Here is a 26,793-nt window from a genome sequence, read left to right on the forward strand (position 1 = left end):
CACGCCTGACCAGACAACACCGCCAGTGCCGATTGCAGTGGGCCAGAGAGCACCGTCAATGGCAGCCAGGACACTGGAATCACGTGACCTTCAGTGACGAGTCTAGATTTCTGGTCTATCGTCAAGATGGCCACGTCCGAGTGCGCAGACAAGTGCATGAAGCCTACAACAAAGATTGTATAGTGCCAAGAGTCCAAGCTGGAGGTGGTGGGGTGACCGTTTGGGCTGCTTTTCATGCAGGGGGCAAAACTGACCTGGTTGTTCTGAATGGAAACCTGAACCATTTCAAGTACAGGGCCATTCTGGAAGAAACATTGCTTCCATTTGCTCGTGCAGCCTTTTGAGGAAACTTTGTCTTCCAAGATGGCAATGCACGGCCTCATCGTGCTCGCATGATCCAACACTTTCTTGCTGACCGTGGTGTAGAGCATATGGAGTGGCCTGCCATGTCCCCGGATATGAATCCGATAGAGAACTTGTGGGCAGAATTAACGCGTCAAATCGACCACTTGGACCAGCAGCCGACCTCTGTGCGTGAACGGCAGCAGGCTATTGTCACTGCATGGCAAGCGATTCCTGTCCAAACCTTGGCTAATCTCGTGAACAGCATGCCTCAACGTGTACGTGCTCTCCTGAATGTTCGTGGGGGTTACACGAAGTACTGAACTGTAATTTTACTGTCCGTAATCCCAGTCGTAATTGAACTTTTGTTTTTGTTAAAAAAATTTTTGGCTAATGTGCAAAATAGAGATACTTCTGGAAAACGCACAGAAGTTTAACACAGTACTGTCCGTGAATTGAGTTCGATATCAGTTTAGATCACTTTAAAGGATCAATTTATTTGTTTCGAAATGTCAAATGTGGTTTTTGTTTCTTTTAAAGGTGACATTAACAAAATCTAGAATAATTTCAACATAATTCCAATGAACTTTTGGTTCTAAGTCATCTTGAAAAGTAAGTTCACCCCCCCAAAAAAATATTCCATATTAAATGCCAGGTCTGTATATATATATATATATATATATATATATATATATATATATATATATATATATATATATATATATATATATATATATATAAATATACATATATATATTAATATTATATCTCATTACCAAATTTATTCATAAAATTGTGTGAGTTGTGTATATGCATGAATTGCATAAGCAGTCTCAAGGCAGACATATCATTTGGATAGACTGCTTTCACTTTTTCTCCTTCAACCTCAACTAAAATGTTACAGTAATGTGGTGAATATCACTAGGTATCACAAAGACAGAGCAATCTTTATTGTAATTTCTTGTATAAATGTTTGAACACCAGATAGCAATCCAACAAAGATTGCTGAATAGTTTGTGTTGATGGATTCATGCATGATATTACAATAAAAATTGCCGTATCTTTTGATATGTACCAACAGTAACACGGAGTGAATCAAAAAAGAGCAAATACCATATAATGTATTCATCTGATGCACTCCACAGCCATGGTGATGAATTAGGTTACCTTTTTTTTTCTTCCAAAGTTTGTTAAATACACTGTGTATACTTGAGAGTGCTGAGGCAATAAACACAACAGTTTAGAGGAAGTGTTATGCGGAGGAAAAAGGGCAGATATTTTAAAATAAATGAGGCAAAATCAATCTTTTTTTCGATTCAGAAAGGTGGGGGTGTAGGAGGTGGGTGGGGGGGCTGGAGACAAAGTAGAGCTCTAAACTTCCCCATTTACCAAATATACATTATTATCCCTAAAATTCTGGCTCACAGGATGGCACACTCATCTCTAAGGTTCATGTCTCGGCCCTGTTATAAACTGCCATCCCAGTGTTTCACAGGCAGGCTGATTCATCAATGTGTGTGCTGCCTCTCGGATGGACGAATGGACGTTAAACTGGGCATCCTGTCTGCTGGCATTAGTTGGTGGAGGTTAAAGAATCCACGGTGTCCTTTGCGAAGAGAAGGTGAGCTATCACCTGCACCATGAACAAATTCAGAATTCCTGCCCCTACTACTGCTGGGAAGGCAAACCGCCCAGTATAACCCCTGCCAAGAAAATGCTACGGCAGCACCGAAGCTCTGCAACAGAGTCGGGTACATCAGAATCAGAATACCTGAATTCAACAATCATTCTGATGGTTAAAATAAAATTTATGCTTTGTTTAAGATATTATGGATGTTATATTGACAATTTATGTTAACACACAATCTGATCATTTTTAATCTTTTAATTATGAAATCTCTATATTGCAGTAAGTATCGTTTAAAATGTTTATTATCGCATGGACAGTTAGTAAGGGGCAAATGGTGCTTAATCTATTGGCAAAGGAAGAATCCATCTCTTCCGCTGCTACTTGTATGACAAGATTACTAGTTGTCGTCATGCAACGGCATCCTCCATTCAAACGCCATAGATTTGTAAAATTATTTTCCAATGGGTATTTTTCAACACATAGTCAGATTCACTATGTTAACAAATATAATTTCGTTCAAAAATTTTGGGATTAGCAAACCTGTACATTTTTGGAATCATCAGAGCATGGAGAATCCGAAAATCAATGTTGGCATTTGCACAGACACCTGCATGGCCGCCATTTTGGATTTTCAAAATGGCCGCCATAAAATACATATTTTGCGCGATCTCGGCTTCGAGTCAACCTAGAAACTTAATGAAATATGCTAATCCTATGTTTTCTGGGCCAAGGAATCCAATAAAGGCCTCAAAATAGTGCTCAGGATTATAGAAAAGCAACAAACAAAGGTAATTGAAAACCATTGCCTTTACATTTGTGATATAACTGTATTACATAATACATAATATTGCAAGTCCTTTGAAGTTATAGGTATGGGTTTATAAAGCAAGAAAGCAGCCTTGTTAGTATCAGATTGAACTATAAGTCCTATACACAGGATCTACTAGGTCTACACCGTTTAGGAATATGCTTTTACAGATCTTCATCACTGTCCTGAGTGTCATGTTCGCAAAGGTGTCTCCGCAAATGCCAACATTAATTTTTGGATTCCTCATGCTCTGAATATTCCAAAAATGTATAGTTTTGCTAATCTCCAAAAATTTTGAACCAAAAAACATGGTGAACCTCACTAAAAATTACCACAGAAATTATTCCTATAAAAATTATTTTCTTAATGTTGACCATAGTGTGGTTCATCAAAATCAGCAGAATAACATGTTCCCAATACAAAGGAAAGAAACATTCTCTAAACATGAATGCACCACTAAATGGCCCTTTTGGGAATTCGATGTCGGATTGGCTGTGAATGTTATTGCTCTTGAAAGCTGATTCTTATGTTTATGGAATATTTCACTTTTTGCCTTGGTTCCAAGCTAGTAATGTCATGTAAATCTTCGGCGCATCTCTTTCTTACAATGTGAATACATCTGGATTATCCGCTCAGGATCCACAAGCTTTCGAATGCATTTGCATTCTTAATTGGTATCTACTGACTCTGCCAAGTCTTGATCTTGGCTCCAAATTTTCAATGTTAGGGTTAGTTAGATGCGCATGTTGCGCATTTCAATGTTAGATGCGCATGACAGCCCATCACCAATTCCCATCTTATGGCATGTCTGTTTTTGTCCTCTTATACTCGTTTTAGTGACTCAGATGTACATCAGCTTTATTATTTATAGTTAATCAAATGTCGTCATAGTCCGGGCCACAAGGCTATTGCTCAACACCCCCTACAGGCTACAGGTAAGGTTTGCTTTGATATTACGGTACCTTGGACCCTCTGGAATAGTACTTGACTAGCAGGTACCCGTGGAACATCCGCACGCAATGCAAAGTGTGATTTCAAGTCCTCAACTCAACCCTCTCCCTCCCACTCCCAAACCCCAAGCTCCTTGCCCTCCGCCTTCCAAAGTTTTCAACCTCCACCTCACAACCCCACTCCAAGCCTTCGGACCACCTTCCCACTCCCCCACCACAACTATTCAACCCACCCAGTCAACACAACTCGTCAACACCCCCCTCCAACCACCACAACTCTTCAGCTTCAAATCCTCCCACACCCCACAACTCTCAATTTTGTGAATATACTGTGTAAATAAATGCTTGCTTGTCTTTTGTTCTCCCTGCCCGTTTACTTATTAAATACGCATATGAAGTCACTCGGTCTCCGAGTGATTTGATTTGCCCTGATCGCAAAAGAAGCTAATTATTAATCATCTGTTGAAGCCTGAAGGACATTTTGGGGTTGGGACAATAACCGTCCACACGGAAAGCACCCTCCTCTCAAACCGCTGTTTGGGTGCTGGGAGTGAGGGAGTACCAGAAAGTCGCTTAGCCAGCTCAGACGTTCCGCCAAAGCACAGTAGAGCTTGCCTCTTCCTCCCTGTAGAGTGTAGTCCCTCCACTCTTAACTTGGACCATTAAATTGTCTATTTGTGTACATACATTAATTAAATCATGTTCTGTAATTATTTATTTAATTTTTCTCCCTAATATGTATTTATTTATATCAGTGAAGGTTAAATTAGGTTCGGGTGACCAAAATGTTTTCCCTGGAAACACATTTCCCCCATTGATTACAACATTAAGTATATAGGAAAATCGTATCTGAATAATGTCGTTTGTACAACGTCGCAGTTTTCAGGGACACATCCCCGATGTAAATCGGTGACTTCCTTTATATACATCGTTAAAAAGTAAATAATGACGGATGTTTTCTGTCACCATGTCGCGAGATTCCCGAAACTCCTCAGCCAAATACCTTTATAATGACATGGGTTCTATGGTCCCCAGTCGAGTCGTTCAAGAGAAAATAGTCAGAAACGGACCGCTGCCTCGATCGCTCCAGAAAATAAAAAAAACAATAACCTGGATTTGAAGCAAAAACATGGCCACTGCCAATGTGCAAATATAATACATTGTGGTTATATAGCTCGGATAGATTATAATGGCACTTACCTACATGCTGACACCAGAGGCCTGAAACAAGAACTGCAGCATGAGGTCTATACTTACTGTGGCCTTTACAAGCCCCATGACACCTATTGGCTTCAACCTTTCAATATTTGATGATCCTTTGAACAGTCACTTTGGTCGTTACACTGACCATTTGGTCATCTATCTGTCTTTCTGCCATACGTTATCATCTCCTAAATGGTTGTGCAGAGATTCATCAAAATTGGTAGTTATGTGGGTGTCGGAGCAGTATCATTTTTGGCCCTGCTCCCTTGGGGTAGAGTCAAAAAGTCAAATACCAAAAAAAGGAATTACGGGCACATTTTAAAATGAAGCTTTGTATATGCAATCAACATTGGGATATATGTAACGATTTTTGGGATTTGACCCCCTGTTCATGTCCCAAGAGGTGGGGACTTGGGATCACAGGGGTCAAAACAGAAGATTTTTTTTAACTCCAAATTTGATATTAGGTCATTCCTGGTGGAACCTTTTTGGCATCTTTCAACTTTGCCTTGGGTGGGAAGTGTGGGGATGTGTGATGGCGTGGCACATCGACTTCGCTCAAGTTATCCCCATGCTCAAAAAACCCCCACAAAACATGGGTATATTGTAATCGGCTCTGTCTGTTTGCCAATGTGTCTGTCTGTCTATCCGTCACGCTATCTCATCTAAACGGTTGTGCATAAATTCACCAAACTTGGCAGTTATGATCACCACATGACAAGTGCGAGAGCAGTATCATTTTGGCACTGCCCCCATGGGGCATGGTCAAATATCAAGAAATGCAATTGTGGGCACATTTTAAAACATTTAAAAAAATGTTTGTCTTGATTATATGCAATCAACATCGGGGGACGTATGAAATATGTATTGGTAATGCTTTTTGGATTTGATCCCTTTGTATTTGATCCCTTTGTATATCCATGCTCATGCTCCAGGAGGTGGGTCACAGAAGAATTTTTTCAACTCAAAATTTGATATTGGGTCATTGCTGGTGGAACTCTTTGCCACGTTCACAGCTTTCCTTTAGGTGGGAAGCAAGGGATTTGCGATGGTGCACCATCAATCTGTCTCAACTGTCTCAACAATGGATGGAGGTCCTCAATGCCAAACAGGAAATCAGAGCTGTCTCCCTTGACATATCACGTGCCTTCGATACGGTCTGGCACCCCGCTCTGCTCACCAAACTCTCCTCCTATGGTATCCATAGAAATCTCCACGCTTGGCTTGCGGACTTCCTCTCTAGTCGTAGTCAACGTGTGGCCCTGAATGGATTTCTCTCATCTCCACCTCCTGTTCTGGCTGGAGTTCCCCAAGGTAGTGTTCTGGGCCCTGTGCTATTTCTGGTCTTCATCAATGATCTCTCCGACTCTCTGGAAAATCCTCTCTATCTCTTTGCTGATGACTCCATTCTCTGCCGCTCCATTCCTCATCCCTCAGATCGGCAGTCTGCAGCCTCCTCACTCTCTGCAGACCTGGACAAAATCACAGACTGGGCAAACAAGTGGAACATGTCTTTCAATCCTAAACAAATCTCACACTCTTACTATGTCTCTCCGAAAAGACCGACTGGAAAACCCTCCCATCTACATTCTCAACAATCCTCTCCACGAAGTTCTGTCGCTCAAGCTTTTGGGTCTCACTATCTGCCATGATCTTTCTTGGGAAAACCACATTTCCAAGGTGGCCTCCAAAGCCAGTCGCCGACTGGGCATCCTCTGTCGTGTGATGTCCTTCCTTGGCACACCTGAGCTCCTCACGACATGCAAGGCTTTCATCCGCAGCTCAATGGAATACTGTCCCCCCTCTGGGCCGGTGCTCCTGCCTCACACCTAGCTCGGCTTCACGCTGTTGAAACCAAAGCTTTCAGAATCATTGGAATCTCCTGCGATGAAGCTAACTCCGAGGGCCTTTCACTCACTCACTGCAGGCAGGTTGGTGGTCTTTCTGTCTTCTACCGACTCCTCTCCGGCCTTGCCCCCCCCAAGCTCTCTCTGTGCTCTGTCCCCCAAATATTCCTACAGGTCGCACAAGATCTGCCAGCAACCCTCTTATGGTTAAACTGCCAAAATCTAGGCTCTCTGCTCACCTTCACTCTTTCATTCCCCTTTTATCCCACCTCTGGAACAAACTCCCCCACTCCCTTCAATCCCATTCCTCCCTCCAGGTCTTTAAAACAGCTGTTCACCACCATCTCTTATCTTCCCCCATCCAAAACCTTGATCTTTTCTACCCCCGCTAATTCACCCCAGATACATTTTTTTGAAATTCCAACTTCTTTCCTGGAAGTCCTTGCAGTGTCCATATGTTTTATACCTCTTCCACCTCTCCCCAAGGTCTCCCACAATTCTCTCGATGTCCCTGCTTTCAAATGTTGTGTTTGTGTCCTTCCCCTTCTCTCCCCATCTTGTCTACCGCTCCACTTATTTTGTGTTTTATGTGTCGGTTTGACTTTTTGTGTGATTAATGTTAGCTCTTTCACGAGCCTCGATCTTGTATGCAAAAAAAAAAAAAAAAGTACATGTGTATTGAATATGCATTTGTAGATATTTATAGCACCTCCACGTGTTTCTAAGTTTGTTTGCTATATTCCACCAGATGCACAGCATGGCTTCTTATACCACTACCAACATAAAAGAAAATGAAAATGAAAGCGTTGGAAGGAAAAACAAAGCAACAAACAAAGTACTGGTATATAAATACCAGTCGACTTTGCTGTAGTTATTAATTACAATGATCATACATGCTATTTGATTCAACACTATTTATTTAGTTGACTTCAGGACCAAGTGGTTCATGGCTGATGATACACCCTGGTGAATAATTACTTGCAGTGAAAGGATATCAATGTGCCTGCAACTGTATGTACCAGCTCCAATATATTTACCCGTTTGGTATGCCTTTAAGATAAGGATTGGTAAAATATGCTAGCTGTCAAAATGTGTGCGTATATCTCGTTGAATTCAAGTTCCGGGTTCAGATGCACATCTGATAAAATGGCAAGTCCAGATAGCAAGGTATCATGTGTATGAATTTCCTGCCACTAAAGAGAATTAAGAAGCTCAAAAACTTAGACAAACGCATAATATGCCAGAAGGACATCAATGAAATTCAGAGAAAAGTGAGAGAGACATCAATGAAACACTTGTTGCTGCCCTTGAACGCTGTGAGGGCACAAAGTAGCTTGTCAAATACTGATGGTTTCATGAAGCAGCTGTCAAAGACTCATCAGCAGTCCAATGTGAGTTTATGAATAAAACCTATCTCATCAGTCGGTCAACTGAGCCAATCTCTCAGATGTGGACAGGCAGTCCTGAGCAGCAAATACATCTTGGCAGGAAAACAAAGTGTGGTATCATTTCTATAAGCCAACGACCAGGAGCTTTGAACATTGGTTTCTGACATCCCATGAGCGAACAACCATCACAACAGCAGTAAAGAAGACGTGACCTATAAGCCTCAGAAAACGTGGGTACACACAAGGAAACAGCAATAAAGAAGGTAAGGAAGGATGAAGCTGACATTCAAAAGCTGTTAAAAATCATTAAATATGGCGTGGCAGATCCATTCTCCCTTCATGAGGATGATGATGGCACCTTATCAATGGTCCACTTTGCAACAGCAGCAGTAACACCCCTAGAATCTGCGATACACCTACCGACTCAAATCCTATGAGATTGGCACTAATCAGGTGGCAGCTCTTTTGAAGCACAGAATGAATACCGAGCAAACATTTTGAGATTTCCTGCCAAACAAAAAGATCAAGAAATTTGCCACAGTGGTCAAAACAAGAAAATTAAAATAGATGATGAGAAAGTTATCTTTATTGATTGTGATTGCGGCTTCTTTGGCTGCCTTGTGATGCTTGTTGCCTAAATCTTTGGGAACATTCCTCTGTGGAACTCAATACAGGTCCCTCAACTCCTCAACAGGAGCTATTTATTGTTCCACATAGGTGTGCAGGAAAAGTTAGGTATATACACAGTGCCTTCAGAAAGTATTCACACCAGGTCACTCTACCTTGGTTTCTACTCAGTGATCAACAATGGATGGAAGCTCTCAATGTCAGACATGAGATCACGGCCATCACTCAATACAGTTGCATCCTGCCTTGCTCTCCAAATTCTCTGCCAATTGCATTCAAGGTCAACTCCACACATGGCTTATTGACTTCCTCGAGACTACTCAGGTGGCCAACACGTTGCTCTCAACGGAATCCTTTAATCCCCTCTCCCTGTCAAGGCTCGAGTGCCCCAAGGCAGTATTCTGAGCCAAGTCCTATTCCCCATTTCCATTATGATCTCGCTCACTCTCTGGAAAATCCCATTTATCTATTTGCTGATGACTCCACCCTCTGCCGTGACATCCCTCATCGTTCAGACAGGCAGGCTGCAGCTTCCCTCTCTTCAGTCCTTGAAAAAGTCACAAGCTGGTCAAACACTTCGAATATGTCTTTCAATCCTGACATCTCGCATTCTCACTCTCTCTGAAAGGAACGTCTGGCAACTCACTCCCCCTTTCTTCCCACCACACCCCCAATCTACTTTCTTAACAATCCTCTTTGGAAATTCAGCAACTCAAACACCTGGGTCTCACAATCAGGCATGCTCTTTCTTGTGCAAACCATATTTAAAAATTGGACTCCAAAGCCAGTCGCCGACTGGGCATCCTCCATCGTACAAAGTCCTCCTTTGGCACACCTGAACTCCTATCTACCTAAAAAGCCTGCATCCGCAGATTGATGGGGTACTACTCACCCCTATGGGCTGGCTCCCCTGCATCACAACTTGCTTAGCTTGATGCCATGGAAACCAAGGCCTTCAAGATCGTTGGAATATCCCACACTGAAGCTGACTCTATGGGTCTATCACTTCACCACTACAGATAGATCGGTGCTCTCTCTGTCTTCTACCCCCTTCTTTCTGGTCATGCACCCTATGCTCTTTCTGTGCTTTGTCTCCTCCCTTCCTCCCCCTTGTAGGACACACACGGTCCATCAGAAACCCCCATCTGGTGAAACTACCTAAATCCAGAATCACTGTTCACCTGCCCTACTCATTCATTCTTCTTTGTTCCTCCCTGTGGAATCAATCGACACACTTTCTTCAATCTCATTCTTCCCTCCAGGCCGTTAAGACGGCTGTTCAGCACCATCTTAGATCATCCCCGATCCAAAACCATGATCATTTCTATCCTCGTTACCCACATTCCCCCCCCCCCCCCCCCCCACCCCTCTCTCACCTCCCCACACTCCACCCCACACAAAGCCCTCCTCCTTCCAGGTTTCCATTCTTTCCCTCCTGGGAGTTTCCATCTGTATCCATCTTATCCACTCCATGTGTCCTTTGCTGTCCACCATTCCTCCCCACACCCATTGATTGTCCAAGTTTCCCCCTTCAACCCCACCTGGTGTCTCACCCCACCTCCCTTTCCCTCTTTTTTTTTTTTCTCCACTGTTCCTTCACTACTGTTACATCCTGATCCATTCAGCAGACTCATTCTTCCACAAGTGTTGACTTTGTATAGGAAAAGAATCTCAGATAACCTTTTGAATGACACACGTACCTCTAAGACACGAGATTAGTCTTGATAATATTCTTGACTTTGGGGGGAAAAACAGAATTAAGGTCATGAAACACTTACAATACCACATTCTGTTTAAAAAAAAGGAAAAAGAAAAACATTGCTCGCAATTACCAAGGGACAGTGATAGTGCTGGGGCGAGTTCTTTCAACAAAGCTGACACTTTGGTTGTGTCCACGTGATCACGTTCAAGCCAGCAGAGCCTGTGAGCAAGAGAAAACAGTGTGCACAAAGCCCATGTTTGCACGTTGCCTACAGATTACAATTTTCATCAATATTAATGCAATTGTAATGTTATCCATTTCTTTCACAAAAATACATTTTCAAAGGTTAAAAAACAACAGCATGAGGTGAGATCAATGGATAGAAAATTGCTACCTTGAGCAATCAAGTATCCTATGGAGCATGTGCCATGGTGCTGTGCGACGCTTGAGCAATTACTGAGTAGCTTGCATTGTTGGAATCGGAGATGAACACGCCAGTTTACAAAACAAAAAAGAGGAATAAACATGGAGACCTATATGTCGGGGAAGCGAAGACGCACAGACGGACGGACGAGACAAGTCCAACGGGGGCTAATAACTCGAAGCTAACCTGCTATCATTGAACAATTACTGCAACATCCAGCAGATAACGGATTATCACTTCCTTAAAGTAATGGTGTTGTTTGGATTGACATTTACAACATTTCAGAGTGATGGGCTTGTGGTGAGGATAAGAGACTGGCACGTTAGAGGTTGTGGGTCATATCAGGCTGAAGGCAGCAGTATTAAATATTTTAATTCTCAGCTCCTAGAACAGCTGGTTTGTGCTGGGTTTTTACTGACTATTATTGAATAGGGATAATTACCCTATTGAAGGAAATGTCCCTATTGAATTGTCAGTAAAAACCCAGTTGACTCACCAATGATTGTCCAGTGAGGGGATTATCTTCCTGCCCAACTTGGTCATATCTACATGTGGTGGCCAGTATGCAAACAGACTTTTCGTAACATTAGAGCAACTTGCAAGTGCCACTGAAAAGCAAAGAAGAATCACAGGTACAGTCGTGGCCAAAAATATTGGCACCCTTGCACTTTTTTCAAATAATGCCCCATTTCTTACAGAAAATTGTTGAAATTTTAAAATATTTTGATATCCACATATGTATTTCTTTGGTTTGCAGTGAAACAAAACAAAAAACACCTATGGTGAGTTGCAGATGCCTGCAATATAAAAATCACTCATTCAACCAGTTTGAATAGAGAAAAGGAGTCATTCTGCTGTTTTGTGTCACTGTGTGTACCGCAATGAGCATGGAGAAAAAAAAGAAAACCAGAGAATTGTCTGAGGAGGTCAGACACAAGATTGTAGCCAAACATGGACAATCTCAAGGCTACAAGTCCATCTCCAGAGACCTTGATGTTCCTGTGTCCACCGTACGCAATGTATCAGGAAGTTAAATGCCCATGGCATTGTAGTCAACCTCCCTGGATGTGGCCGCAAGAGAAAACTTGATTGAAGATTGCAGCGAAGGATTGTTCGAATGGTGGAGAAAGCACCTCGATCAACTGCCAAACAGATTCAAGTTGACCTTCAGACACAAGGTACGACAGTTTCAACTCGCACCATCCATCGCCAACTCGATGAATGGGGGTTCTATGGTAGGAGACCCAGGAGGACCCCACTGCTAAGAGAGAGACCCAAAACACATGAACAAGCCAAAATCCTTCTGGGAGAATGCCCTGTGGACAGATGAGACAAAATCCAAGCTTTTTGGTAAAGCACATCATCTCTATGTTTACAGAAAACAAAATGAAGCCTTCAAAGAAAAGAACACCTTCCCCACAGTCAAACATGGAGGAGGTTCAGTGATGTTTTGGGATGGCTGTGCTGCCTCTGGCACTGAGTGCCTTGAGTGTGTGCATGGCATCATGAAATCAGGAGATTATCAAAGCATTTTGGAGCACAATGTTCAACCCAGTGTCAGAAAGCTGGGTCTCTGTCAAAGATCATTGGTCTTGCAACAGGACAATGACCCCAAACACACTTCAAAAAGCACCTAGGAATGGTTCAAGACAAAACGCTGGACTGTTCTGAAGTGGCCAGCAATGAGTCCAGATTTAAATCCCATTGAACACCCGTGGGGAGATGCGAAAACAGCCGCTGGGAGAAGGCACCCTTCAAATCTGGGAGAACTGGGGCAGTTTGCACAAGAAGAGTAGTTCAAACTGCCAGTACAGAGGTCTAGGAAGCTCATTCATGGCTGGAGGAAGCGCTTGACTGCAGTTATTTTGTCCAATGGCTGTGCCACCAAATATTAAGTCTGTCGTGTCAATAATTTTATCAATGCCATTTCTGTTCATTTTCTGATTTAAAAGGATATATTAAGTTCTGAATCAAAAACAAAGATTCTGTAACATTTAACAGTGAAATAAAGAATTGTGGAGACCAAATACTTTTGTCAATTTCAACTTCTTTTTCGAGAAAATTTTGAATTATTTGAAAAAAGTGCAAGGGTGCCAATATTTTTGGTCATGACTGTAATCTAGAAAGTGCACAAATGACGCACTTTTGCATGCATTCAGTCAGATGTCACATGAGGATGCAAACTCCCTCAACAACATTGTCTTTTAAGAATGCCAACAGGTACAATGGTGTTGAAATTCCAACATTTCAATGTAAATAGGCAGGTGACTCATAACGGTATTGGAAGATAAAAAAATAATGCAGGTAAAAGACCATGTATAAATGCGTCTTGCTGGAGCCTTTTGTGATTTCCATTCTTGGTAATTCAGTCCAGATAACATTAGTGTATTGCTGCATATAAAATACATCATAAATGCCAATTACGTCATGTTCACCGACCAACTCGTCCATACAAATTACCTGTCTACAAAGGTGTGCAGAGCCTGCAGGATAGCCACTTGCTCCTTCCATGGGCACAAAGCCAGGCGCTGGCACAGGAGGTGATAGAAAGTCTCAGCAAACTCTTCTGCAAAATGCAACAAAAGTAACCAAGAAGAAAAATGACGTCAATGAATCCTCTTCCTCCTTGATGGTCAGAGCAGATGATCAAATAACACACACCTTCTCGACAAAAGAGACAAGTATTAAACAATTCACTTTATGAGCAAAAACCTTCCCCCCTTCTTACCCCAACGACAATTTCCTTTTTGTTTTTTTTTGTATACAACATCGAGGCTCGTGTAAGAGCTAATATTAATGACAAAAAAAAACGGACACATAAGACAAAATAAAGGGAGCGGGAGACAAGATGGGAAGAGAGGTGGAAGCACATGAGTACAACATTTGAGAGCAGGGACATCGGGAGATCTGTGGGAGGGAGGAGGCGTGGGACGGGGGGGGGGGGGTGTTAGAGGTAAAAACAAAAACACATGGACACTGCAAGGACTTCCAGGAAAGAAGTCGGTATTTCAGAAAAGTGGATCTTGGGTGAATTAATGGGGGTAGAAGAGATCAAGGTTTTGGATGGGGGAAGATAGGAGATGGTGGTGAACAGCTGTTTTTAAGACCTGGAGGGAGGAGTGGGATTGAAGGGAGTGGGGGAGTTTGTTCCAGAGGCGGGAGAAAAGAGGAATGAAAGAGTGAAGGTGAGCAGAGAGCCCAGATTTTGACAATGAATTTTGTGTCTACAAACTTTGTTGAACTAGTACCCTAGTACCGTTGAACTAGTTCTCATAAATATTACGAGCTACTCTTTTGACAATGTGAAGCCAATCGAACTGATTGACCTCATCAAATGACCGACAAAAGCTCAGTCAACGAGATAGCGAGTCAGCGAGATAGAAAAGATCACATTTTCAGAAGTACAGTCACGTGAAAAAGTAAGTACACCCCATGTAAAGTTTTGACTTTTTCAACATATTTCAACATACAGCTATTTGATCTTCATTTGAACAATATTGATAGATAAAGGTGATATAATATAACAATTATCATGAAACATTTACATTTTGGAGTCAACTGGATAATTTAAATAAACATAAATGCAAATTTCGCATGTGGAAAAAGTAAGTACACCCTTGGCTCTCATAGGTGGTATTGCCCCCTTTGGCAGAAACAACCTCAAGTAGGCGTTTCCTATAACTGTCTACCAGTCTCTGACATTGAATGGGAGAAATTTTTGCCCACTCCTCCATGCACAATTCTTTCAGCTGTGCGATGTTTGAGGGGTTTCTTGCATGCAGAGCTCGTTTCAAATCCCCCCACAACATCTCGATGGGATTTAGATCCGGGCTTTGACTTGGCCATTCCAGAACCCTCCATTTCTTTCTTTTCAGCCATTCCTTGGTGGATTTACTGGTATGTTTAGGGTCATTGTCATGTTGCAAGGTCCACCTTCGGTTGAGCTTCAACTTTCTGACAGATGGCCTCACATTATCCTCAAGCACCCTCTGGTACAATGAAGAATTCATAGTGGATTCTATGATGGTGAGCTGCCCAGGCCCTGATGCAGCAAAGCTGCCCCAAACCATAATATTTCCACCACCATGCTTTACAGTTGGTATCAGGTTCTTGTGGTCAAATGCTGTCTTTGGTTTTCACCAAACATGTCGTCTGGTACTGTGGCCAAATAGCTCTACCTTTGACTCATCTGTCCAGAGCACATTGTTTCGGAAGTGCTGGTCTTTGCCTAGGTGTTCATTGGCAAACTTTAGTCTTGCCCTGATGTTCTTTCTGGACAGCAAAGGTTTCCTCCTGGCACACCTCCCATGTAGATAAAAATTGTGCAGCCTCTTTCTAATGGTAGACTCGTGCACTTTGACATCAACAGTGGCAAGAGCTACCTGTAGGTCCCGTGATGACATTCTGGGGTTCTTAGAGACTTCTTTCAGCATCTTGCGGTCTGCTCTCGGGCTGAACTTGCTGGGGCGGCTTGGCCTGAACAAGTTGGCAGTTGTTTGGAATCTTCTCCACTTGTAGATGATCTTCTGGACAATCGAATGATCGATTTCAAACTGTTTGGAGATCTTTTTAAATCCCTTCCCAGACTCGTAGGCATCTATAACCTTCTTTCTGAAGGCCAAAGAGAGCTCTTTTGATCTTGGCATGGTGACGCCGCACACTTCAACAACAAAGAGCAAACCAAACTAAATGTCTGAGGTTTAAATAAGACAGGTTCCTCCAAGATCCTCTCTAACGATGTTCTAATCATTTGCACCTGAGCTGGTGCACCTGATTCTAATTTTAGGTATTTGAAGTAGTGATAAATGTAGGGGTGTACTTACTTTTTCCACATGCGAAATTTGCATTTATGTTTATTTAAATTACACAATGGACTACAAAATGTAAATGTTTCATGATATTTGTTATATTATATCACCTTTATCTATCAATATTGTTGAAATGAAGATCTAATAGCTGTATGTTGAAATATGTTGAAAAAGTCAAAACTTTACATGGGGTGTACTTACTTTTTCACGTGACTAAGTCCGGCCAACATTGGCAATGACTACAGCAGCATATCAACATGTCAACTATATTACAGTAATTGGTCCTCAGTGTTTGTATGACATAAAATGCTCTCACGGTTATACAATTAATGTGAGAGTGATTGGATCAAACATGATCGATCATCCATACAACCTCTAACATCATAGTGTTGTTGACAATTCTGTGGAAGTAGTTCCACAAGGTGTTGGTGTGCAATGCATGACTGGTCCTTGATAGAAGCAGCAGAGCACAGACTACACCTGTACACTAGTCTGCCTGGGAGATTGCCCAATTATGCGGTTGTTGTTGTTCATATCCAGCCTGTGGCTGCTGGTTGTATCATTTTTCTGGAAGCGCGTTTGCATCGCTGACGCAGTGCTCCAGTTACCAGTGAGCAGGTACTCAATTTTCCGACCTTGGAAGGATGACAGGTTGAGTCAACCCCTCTGGCGTTAATTCAATTATCGACCGGGATTCGAACTCAGGATGCCAGGACCGACAAACAGGCTCAATTATGCAGTGTTCAGATTTTATAATGTTAAGAAGCCCAAAATTGATGGATTTGTTTTAGATTGATAGAAGGCTTTTGGAGTAGCGTTTGAATGAAGACTCACTTCAAGTACACGGCTAGGGGTATGGGCCTCAACAGAAACCTCCGCACAAGCAATATGTGAATGGCGCAATGGTACAATAGGTAAATAAATGACCATCTGCTGCATTCCAATAGCCTCAACTCATTGTGCCATTTAAACAAGATGGGTGAAACAGAGAGAGTGGGACCAAAGCCTGTGCAACCCTCTCTAATCCTTCCAGGAATTTCATTTCCATGACAATTTATTTTTAAGAGCAGTCGTCGTCGACTCTGACATGATCAAGCAAAGAAAGGCCTCCAGCATCATTCCACCTTTGTTTGCTAGTAGCCAGTGTTTAAAGAATTACGATGTTTATAACAACGCAGTCAAGTACCTTGAGTTGAAGGAGACTTCGGCCAAGATTTCCCAAGACATTGTATGACACAAATCTCCAGTTGACCTCTCAAAGGTTTCTCCTGTTCCTCGTCTTTCTCTTCCCTAATGACCTCTCGGGCAAGCTTGGACTGCAACCAAAAAAGGCAAAACCAACAACAAACCAAACCACTTCCTCAAAACCACATAACTACAGGGAAATAAAGGGGGGAAAAGTGTTTCATCATGACAAAGATAATAAATAATAAAAAGCTCAGCCACTTAAGCAGGGCCTGCAAATGATGTCAGTTTGACAAAGTTTGTCTTCATCACAACCCTGACACACGATAAAATGTTTAACATGCTTTGAGCTGTTTTGACAGATGTTGATGCAAGGAAATATTAAGAATCACCACAAATGGCCCAGATAAGCAGTGACAAATGCATTACTCATGTTCATCTCAAACACTAAATTGGAGTAAAAAGCTGGGACTACAGGGGCTATGCAATATTTCTGAAAATTCTCCAACAAATGTAATGATGCACAGCAGCCATTTGCAACAATCATCGTAGCCATTTGCAATCAGAGTACAAATGCAACTTTGGTAGCTGTACTTTACCTGCAATAAAGTTAAAGTGAAGCATGGGATATCTCAATACTTCCAGAGGTATTTTAAAATACTTATAGTCGGGCTTCCATTGGCTATCACCATCATTGTCAAAGTGTACGAAACAAAACGATTGCTGATCTTTTTTCAATCAAGTTAAGAATATTTTCTGCAAAAGGTTAAAAATTTGTACAGTTGTCATTTCTGTCAAACATAGCAAGACATTTGTCCATAATGAGAACAAATCTCATCAAAATTTAAATACACATATTTTAAAAAAAGAAAAAAGTGTTTGAACCCCGAGTCGTTTGAATGTCAACCAGGCTAGTTAGGCTAATGCGCTCTGTCAAATCAGCGCAGCACTGAAGCAGTCAATGACAGAGTCTTTTTTGGTGCCTCACTGTGAATTAATATACTTCCGATTTTATAAAAGGGATTCCTAATTAATAAATGGGATGTGCTTGTTAGTAAAAGTGTGCTCATCCATATAAAATATTGACAGTATTCCAGAGCATTGAAGCCTGGTGTTGGCTTAACGGTTAAGGTTGTTGGCTTGAGATCGCAAGGTCCTGTGTTCAAGCCCCTTTCATGCCGTTGAATTAATACCAGGAAGGTTTGACTCAGCCTGTCATCCTTCTGAGGTCGACGAAATGAGTACCAGCTTGCTGGGATGAATGAGCCATTCAGGTATCCTGCGTCGGAGTGGAGACCCATCCAGGATTGTGCCCAATAGCCAAGGAAAGTGCTTTGGCAGCCCTATGCATCGTCACGATGCAAAAAGGAGTGGTCATCATCATCATCATCATCATCATCATCATCATCATCATCATCATCATCATCATGTCACAGCATTGTAGGCATTGCTTCTGGGTCCATGGTGGTGGCGGTTGTTTGTTGTTTTTAGTGCTGTTGTTCATGCGGTTGTTAGTGCTTGTTGTTAGTGGTTGATGTTCTTCTTTGGCATTCTGAGCCCAAAATAAATTTAGAGAATCAATATGAATGAATGAATGATCGTATTAAAGCCATTTTCGCCCCTAGAGCAGGGGTTAGCCTTGTGGGCCCCATGACAATCATGGTTCCCTGTTTGAGGCAATGTTTTTATGGCCGGATGCCCTTCCTGATGCCAACCCTTGGTCACGCTCTTAGGATGTGCAGGGATACGGTGTACCTATTCTAAGCCGGGGTACACACCGTGATCATTCATCCCAGCAAGCTGGTACTCAATTTGCCGACCTCGGAAGGATGACAGGCTGAGTCAACCCCCTGGCGTTAATTCAGCAATCGACCGGGATTCGAACCCAGGATCCTAGGATCCCAAGCCGGCACCCTAACCGCTAAGCCAACACCAGGCTAAATAAATTTAGAGAGAAAGACGAAATTAATGAAATTATTAAAAAGGATAAGTTGAGAGTCAAATTTGACACCCAGGTAGACTGATAACCTCCAACAAGCAGGTAAAAGGTAATAATAATAATAATAATAATTCATTTATTTTGTATAGCGCTTTTCCAGAAGCCCAAAGGCGCTTTGACAGAGTGGCAAACATAATGCATAACAATACATGAAAACAACAATTGCAAAAAGACAAGAATCAATAGGGAAATATTTAAAGCAAAAGGAGGGAGAAGGAGAAGAGATAGTCAGGGGTTAAATGCTGTGGGTTGAATGTTGAATGCAGTGTTGAACAGGTGGGTCTTTAGTGATGTTTTGAATGTGGTGAGTGAGGAGGAGTCTCTGATGGTGTGAGGTAGTGAATTCCAGAGGGTGGGAGCAGCGATGGAGAAGGCCCTGTCCCCCCAGGATCTGAATTTGGTCCGGATGGAGGGGGTCAGGAGGTTGGTACCAGCAGAGCGGAGGTTGCGGATGGGAGTGTGTCTGGAGAGGAGGTCAGCCAGGTAGGATGGGGCCAGGTTATGGAGGGCTTTGTATGTCAAGAGGAGGATTTTGTACTGGATTCTCTGGGGGATGGGGAGCCAGTGAAGCTTGTAAAGGACGGGGGTGATGTGGTCACGGGTCCGGGAATGGGTGAGTAGACGGGCAGCGGAGTTCTGAATGTATTGGAGTTTATTGGTGATTTTTGAGGGTGAACCATAGAGGAGGCTATTGCAGTAGTCCAGACGGGAGGTGATGAAGGCGTGGATGAGGGTTTCTGCAGCCGTGGAGGAGAGGGATGGACGGAGACGGGCAATGTTTTTCAGGTGAAAGAAGGCTGACTTTGTGATCTGTTTAGTGTATTTGTCGAAGGAAAGGGTTTGGTCAAAGAAGACGCCAAGATTCCGGATGTGAGGGGACGTGGATACTGGGATACCGTCGATGTTGAGGGCAAAGTTATGGGTGGATTTTGTGAGCGTTTTTGGGCCAATGATGATTATTTCAGATTTATCACAGTTAAGCTTGAGGAAGTTGATTTGAAGCCAGGATTTTATTTCAGTGATGCAGTTTGTCAGGATAGAGTGGGTGGCGGTGGAGACGGACTTGGTGGAGATGAAAAGCTGGATGTCATCGGCGAAGCAGTGGAATTGGAGACCATGACGGCGGATTAAGTGACCGAGGGGGGACAGGTAAAGGATGAAGAGGAGGGGGCCAAGAACTGAACCTTGGGGGACACCTTGGGGGAGGGGAGCAGTGGGGGATTTGCAGTTATTGATGGAGATGAACTGGCATCTGTCAGAGAGGTATGATTTAATCCAAGAGAGGGCAGTGCCGGTAACGTTAAAGGTGGATTCAAGTCGGGTGAGGAGGATAGTGTGATCGATGGTGTCAAAGGCAGCGCTGAGGTCGAGGAGGACGAGAATGTTGAGGTTGCCAGCATCAGAGGAGAGGAGAAGGTCGTTGGTGATTTTGAGGAGAGCAGTTTCAGTACTGTGGTTGGAGCGGAATCCGGATTGGAATGTTTCATACAGGTTATTGGCAGAGAGATGATGTTTGAGGTGAGTGGCTACAGCGCGTTCCAAAACTTTTGACAGAAATGGTAGGTTGGAGATGGGTCTGAAGTTGTTTAGGGTGTCAGGGTTTAGACCAGGTTTTTTTAGAATGGGGGTAACAGCAGCAATTTTGAGGGAAGGTGGGACGATGCCTGTAGACAGGGAGGTGTTTATTGTTGCAATGATAAGTGGAGAGAGAGCAGGGAGGGAGGCTTTGACAAAGCTGGAGGGGATGGGGTCAAGAGTGCAGGTGGCAGTTTTCATTCCTATGAGGAGTTCAGAGAGGTCAGTAGGGGAGATTGGGGAGAACCGAGACAGGGGATGGCAGGACAAGGGGGGGCAGGTGGTTGGAGGGGGAGCGGGTGCAGCGGTGGTCAAGCTGTTGTAGATGTTGTCAATTTTGCGTTGGAAGAAAGAGAGGAAGGAGATGCAGTTGTCTACTGTGAATGACTGGGTGGTGGTGTTCAGGGGGCGGAGGAGTTTGTTTATTGTCGAGAAGAGTGCTTTTGGGTTTCCGGAGCCAGAGTGGATAATTTGAGAGTAGTAGGCAGAGCGGGCGCGGGAGAGGGCATCTTTGTAGTGTTGTAGGTGGTCCTTGTAGGCTTGGGAGTGAACTGTGAGACCCGTTTTATTGCGGAGTCTTTCAAGTTGGCGAGCACGAGTTTTCATCAGGCGGAGTTCAGGGGTAAACCAGGGAGCAGACTGGGTGAAAGAAACTGTTTTGGTTTTTACAGGCGCAAGCTGGTCAAGGCAGGAGGAGAGAGTGTGGTTGTAGTAGTCAGTGAGGTCGGAAGGGGTGTGGAGGTCAATGAAGGGAGAAGTGGACATTTTTTCAGAGAGGGTGGATGAGAATGAGGTCGGTGAAAGAGCGTTTAGCTTACGGAAGTTGATTGTGCGATAATGCCTTGGTGTTGGGGCGGGGATGTTGATGGTCAGAGTGATGGCTAAGTGGTCAGAGAGGGTGAGGTCGGAGCCAGAGAGATGGTGCAAATTTAATCCAGTGGAGCAGACAAGGTCCAAAATGTGACCACGGATATGGGTAGGAAAGTCGACATGTTGAGTGAGGTTAAAGCAGGTGAGTAAATCAGTGAAGTCAGTGGTTATTGTGGAGTCAGTGGAGTCCATGTGGATATTGAAATCACCAAGGAGGAGGATTGAGGGGGAGAGGGAACATAGCTGGGTCAGAAAGTAGGAGAAGTCAGACAGGAATGATGGGTGTGGTTTGGGAGGGCGGTAGACGACAGCCATGACTGACTGCGTGCAACCAGAGAGTTTAAAAGCCAGGTGTTCAAATGATGGAGCAGATGAGATGGAGATGAGGTTGGTCTTGATGTCTTGACGGTGGATAACGGCAATTCCACCACCTCGGCCCTCCGAGCGTGGTTTATTGACGTAGGAATATCCATTGGGTGTGGTGAGGTTGAGCGTGTAGTAGTCCAGAGGTTGTTGCCAGGTTTCGGTGAGACAGAGAAAGTCCAGTTTGTTATCCAGGATGTATTCGTTCAGGATGAGGCATTTGTTGTTGAGGGACCGGGTGTTGAACAGGGTGAGCTTGATGTTGTTTTGAACAGCAGGGATGAATTCAGGTGATTTAGCCAGGGTTCGTAGGCAGGAGGTGCGATCGTGTGCGTTGCTGTGACCAGGTGCGCTGGGACGAAGAGTGAGAGTGCGCTGAGCCGACCAGAGGACGGGGATGGAGTGACCTGATTGCAAATAAACAAACTTACGACCGGAGCCACGGTGAATGTACCTGGGTCGTCGGAGGAGTCCATTTGATTTGATGGCAGAGATGCATGATGGGGTGGAGCGGGTATTGAGCAGAAGAAGCCTTGCGGCGGAGTACCTCAGAGCCATGCCAGGCAGGAGCGAAGGGACGAGTACGAGGCCAAGGTCGAGGAGGCAAAGCGGCAAACGCAGCGGCAAACGACTGCAGCCGCTAATCAAGACCACAGCGGCAAACAGCCACCGCCGCAAACAACGGGAGCGGGCCTGAGGAAACAGTGGAGGAGCCGGGCAGGCGAAGCCAGGAGCAGAGCCGGGACCGAGCAGAGGGCAGACCCAACGGTCAAAAATCCGCCACGACCACCAGAAAAGCAAACTATGTACAATGGCCCAGTCGGAGAAGCGGCGAACAAGTAACGCCAGCGTCCTCTCCAGACCGGACCGGAAGTGATGAGGTAGTACTACTAATTACCGACTCGGCAGGAAACGTTACTGCCTTATCTTGGCTCAGGGCTGGCTGGATGGTCTAGAATCCCTGGAGGTACGCACACTCACTCGCCTCTCGGCTATTCAAAAAAATTACAAATTTCTACTCTAACCAGCAGGGGGCACTGCATTCGTGGCACAGCTCATTCCAAGCAATGATGCAAACCAGAAACCACAGGCTGCACAAGAAATGAATGAATCTTAGCTCAGATTTGCCATTTAATAAAAATAAAATAAAAATAAGGAATTGATTGATCATTTATTACTGATATTTCTACTTGATAAAAAGGATCGCCTCAGATACAAGAACCACCTTTGGAGGCCATTTTTCCCCGCAGAGCAGGGGTTGGCCTTTTTCGGGCACCGTGGTCCCCTTTTTGAAGCAATATTTTATGGCCGGATGCTCTTCCTGCCGCCAACCCTGTTAGTCGCCTCTTGCGACACACAGGGAATTACCAGTGAACTGGTACTCAATTTGCTGACCTCGGAAGGATGACAGGCTGAGTCAACCCCCCTGGCGTTAATTCAGCGATCGACCGGAATTCGAACCCAGGATCCTAGGATCCCAAGCTGGAACCCTAACCGCTAAGCCAACACCAGGCTCTGTCTCAGATATCAGGAATAATAATAAGGGATGGAAGAGGAAGCCACAATGAATAACCGAGCAATGTCGGTAGAGTTTTGTCACAGATATTCATCAATACCAAAGAGTTAGAACTTCCGCTCATAACTGCGAGCATTTATGCCGGGTAATGAACGACACCCAATCCAATGACAATGCCGTCCTATTATGTTAATTTTTATCAAACGTTGTTCCACATGGTTGGTCGATCATACCTGCAAAGTTTTGCATCAATTTGTTCAGCCGTTTCGGAGGAGAGGGTTTTTGAAGGTTTTTTTTTCAAAAACATATAGCTGCCATACCACATCACTGATGACGTCATCATTTTTATTTCATGGACCAATTTCTTAGTAGATCACCCTCAAATTTTTTCGTATTGATCGGATAACAATTTCAATGCATACAATTATGACGTCATCATTAAGGCACCGATGATGTCATCGTTATCCAATGTTATTCCCAATGGGGGAGTTCCTTACCTGTGCCAAGTTTTAATTTTCTTTGTTGAGTGGTTCCAGAAAACATGTCCAAAATTTTTCCTTTTTTCTAACATGGCTGCCATACCACATGCCCTATGACATCATAGATACCGTTGGAAAAAAAAATCTCCAATGGGAGATGCTCCTTTGTCAAAAGTTTCGTGTCAATCGCTTAAGCAGTTTCTGGGAAAATTCATTTAAAAGCGAATAAATGTGAAAAAGTGAGGGGGGGGGGGTGGCAAACGTACTTCCAGTACGTTTGCGGTTACTACGAAGGGATTAGTGTTACGATTACATTTACCATAATATTAACGTTACGTTATCATTATTTCGAAAATGATATTACTATAAAAAAAACCGAGGTGAATTCCTTATTTCCTCAGTTATTAATATTAGTGCCGAACACCGCTCATCATTGATCATGAAACATACACCACTTCAATCCATTAACCTTCCATTCACTACAATGGGATTAAAGTGTTATATTCACTATATTATTATTATTATTATTACGAAAACGATACTACTGAAACGATACACTACTGTATTAACAAACCTGGGCTTAATTTGGCTGAAGCGGTCCAAAGATGAAGCATAACACCAATGCCTATACGTACCGTACCATATTGTTGGAAGAGACGTAACGCCAATGCTTTCGATATTTGATGGTCATTTTAACAATCTGTTTGTTTGTGTTTCACACTGAATGAAAAACGTGAAGGTAGAGCATGACGATTGTGATATATGACAGGTTCGACAATATGTTCAGCATGAACGGCGTATAAATCAACATGGCATGTGTGGAGTCAGCCGCTGCACCGACGTAATGACATCAGACGTAATCACATCACCGTGTCATGTGACCAGATTCTCAGCTCTGATTGGTATACGTTTGGGGGGGGACATACATAAATACAGACGGACAAACACTGTTCTAGACGGCTCTGCCCGAAGGGCTGCGCCGTAAAAACCCTCAAATGTATTACTTATTCTTCTCCATATTCTCAAAATAAAAGTTTGTTGAAACTCTGATGACAAAGTACGGCCTCGCCGCGCACACACTATTGCAAAACAGTGTCTCCCGCTGTGCGGAAGAACAGATGAGTAATCACCCTAACCAATCCCATTTCAGTGCTGAAAGAATGGTGTAGGCTGTAGGACTGTGTAGGAGTGAAGGGTATAACACACCTGCCTTTAAGCTGTCCAGTCTGTGTTTGATTATCAGGACGGACTAGTGGTTCACAGACAGGCAGGGTGTTGCATCAATGACTTCAGCTGGAGACTTATCTGCTAACATTAGCTAATGGATGTTGAAGATTTCACAATATTTTTGGACATGAGGAGGTAAGTTATCGCTGGTACCATGGACAAATACCAAATTACTGTATTGGTCTGGTTACTGCTGGGAAGGCAATGGCAAACAAACCAGTGTAATCCTTGCCAGGACATTGCTGCAGCTGCATTTAATCTACCATTGGGCAGGGCCCCAAAAGAGAGACAATCTCCCTAACCAGCACAATTCTACCCACATACGATCTCCATAACCAGCCCACATTAAATGTCCAATCAATCACACAAACCAACCAAATCTCTCTAACTAGCTTGATTCGCCCTGCACAGCATGATTCCACGCACATACAATCTCCCTAACCAGCTCCATTCCATTCGCATACGATCTCGCCAAACAGCAGACTCCACCCGCATGTGATCTCCCTAATCAGCCCAGTATTCCTAACCATGGGGCAAAAGAGAGAAATAAGTGGGTGAGGAGAGCATTTTGTGGTCACAGTCCCAGCAAGACATGGTTTAGATTTCTGACAGGCGAGAATTCATCATCAACTGGGTGAACCATCTGTAAGTGTAAAACGGGGTATAAATAGTGTAATTATGAAAAACAGCAGCTTGGTTATTTAATAATAATTTGACGATAAAAGTTCAACCATGAAACATTTATAGAAGAAGAAACAACTAGAATGACAGTCAACGGTGTCGCGATGTTTACCATTATGCGTCCGCCCACATAATTACATCATTATACAATATACATACATGTACCAGGTTTGACTTAAATCCCTTCGTCTATTCTCAAGTATCACATTTCTACCTCACATGACCTCTGACCTTTGAAGCCAAAATCTAATCAGGTCATCTTTGCCTCATAAAATATACTTATACCAGGTTTGGTCAAAATCCCATCACTGGTTCACAAGTTAGCACAGTAACAGGATTTTTCCTGAACCGGGACACCTGACCTTTGACCTCTTGACCCCATAATCTAATCCGTTCATCTTTACATCATTATACATACTTGTATCAAGTTTGACTTGGTTCCCTTCAGCCGTTCTTAAGTTATCCCGGTCATAAACACCTATCGAGGCAAGACGGATGCACAGACGGACAACCCGAAAACATAATGCCTCCGGCGAAGGCATCAAAGTTTCTGAAGGAAGAAAATGGTGAATTACGGATGGATGGAAGAATATTTAAAAGGGCACTGTGAATTTTTTTTTCCCATTATTTTCTATGCACCTTTTAAGCCAGAGACAACGTTCTAAAGTTATGTCAAATCATTCAAGCCAGAAATGAACCTTAGCCTTCAGTCATTAAGCTCTTCCATGTATTAAACTTGAACGGCACTCAATGGAGCGCAAACCTCCACCAGGTGAACAGTTTATGTTTTGTATCCACTGATAGGCCGGATCTGGATTCGGACCTGAACCAAAATCTAATCGGCTTGTTCTTGTCACCGAACCAACTCATCCAGCTAGTTTAGTCATAACTCGTCCATACCTTTTTTAAATATCATGTTATATATCGCTTTTGGCCCGATCTCTCAATGGTGAAGAATCACTTTGAAAGTAAATAATTCTCGTATCCGAGTGCAGATTCAGATCTTCACCAAAATCGAATCGATTCGTCCTTGTCACACACAGAACCGGTCCACGAAGTTTCGTCCAAATCCGTACATAACCTTTTGAGATATCGTGCTCTATATCGTTTTTGGCCCTTTCTCCCAATGGTGAGGATTCACTTGAAAAATTCTACTAGCCGGATCCGAA

General features: G+C 43.3%; 1 protein-coding gene across 1 annotated transcript in view; it reads right to left on the reverse strand.

Annotated features, from left to right (window-relative positions):
• Positions 1–26,793, reverse strand: part of ECPAS (Ecm29 proteasome adaptor and scaffold) — a 305,571-nt gene that overhangs the window by 5,853 nt on the left and 272,925 nt on the right. Inside the window, exons 45-47 of the mRNA XM_068124669.2 lie at positions 16,916–17,045; positions 13,382–13,487; positions 10,628–10,716 (exon numbers count right to left, since the gene is read on the reverse strand). Of these exons, the coding sequence (XP_067980770.2) occupies positions 10,628–10,716; positions 13,382–13,487; positions 16,916–17,045 (325 nt within the window). The remainder of the gene's footprint in view (positions 1–10,627; positions 10,717–13,381; positions 13,488–16,915; positions 17,046–26,793) is intronic.

Source organism: Myxine glutinosa, chromosome 1, assembly GCF_964187855.1.
Source record: "Myxine glutinosa chromosome 1, kmMyxGlut1.1, whole genome shotgun sequence".
In the NCBI taxonomy this organism is placed as follows: domain Eukaryota; kingdom Metazoa; phylum Chordata; class Myxini; order Myxiniformes; family Myxinidae; genus Myxine; species Myxine glutinosa.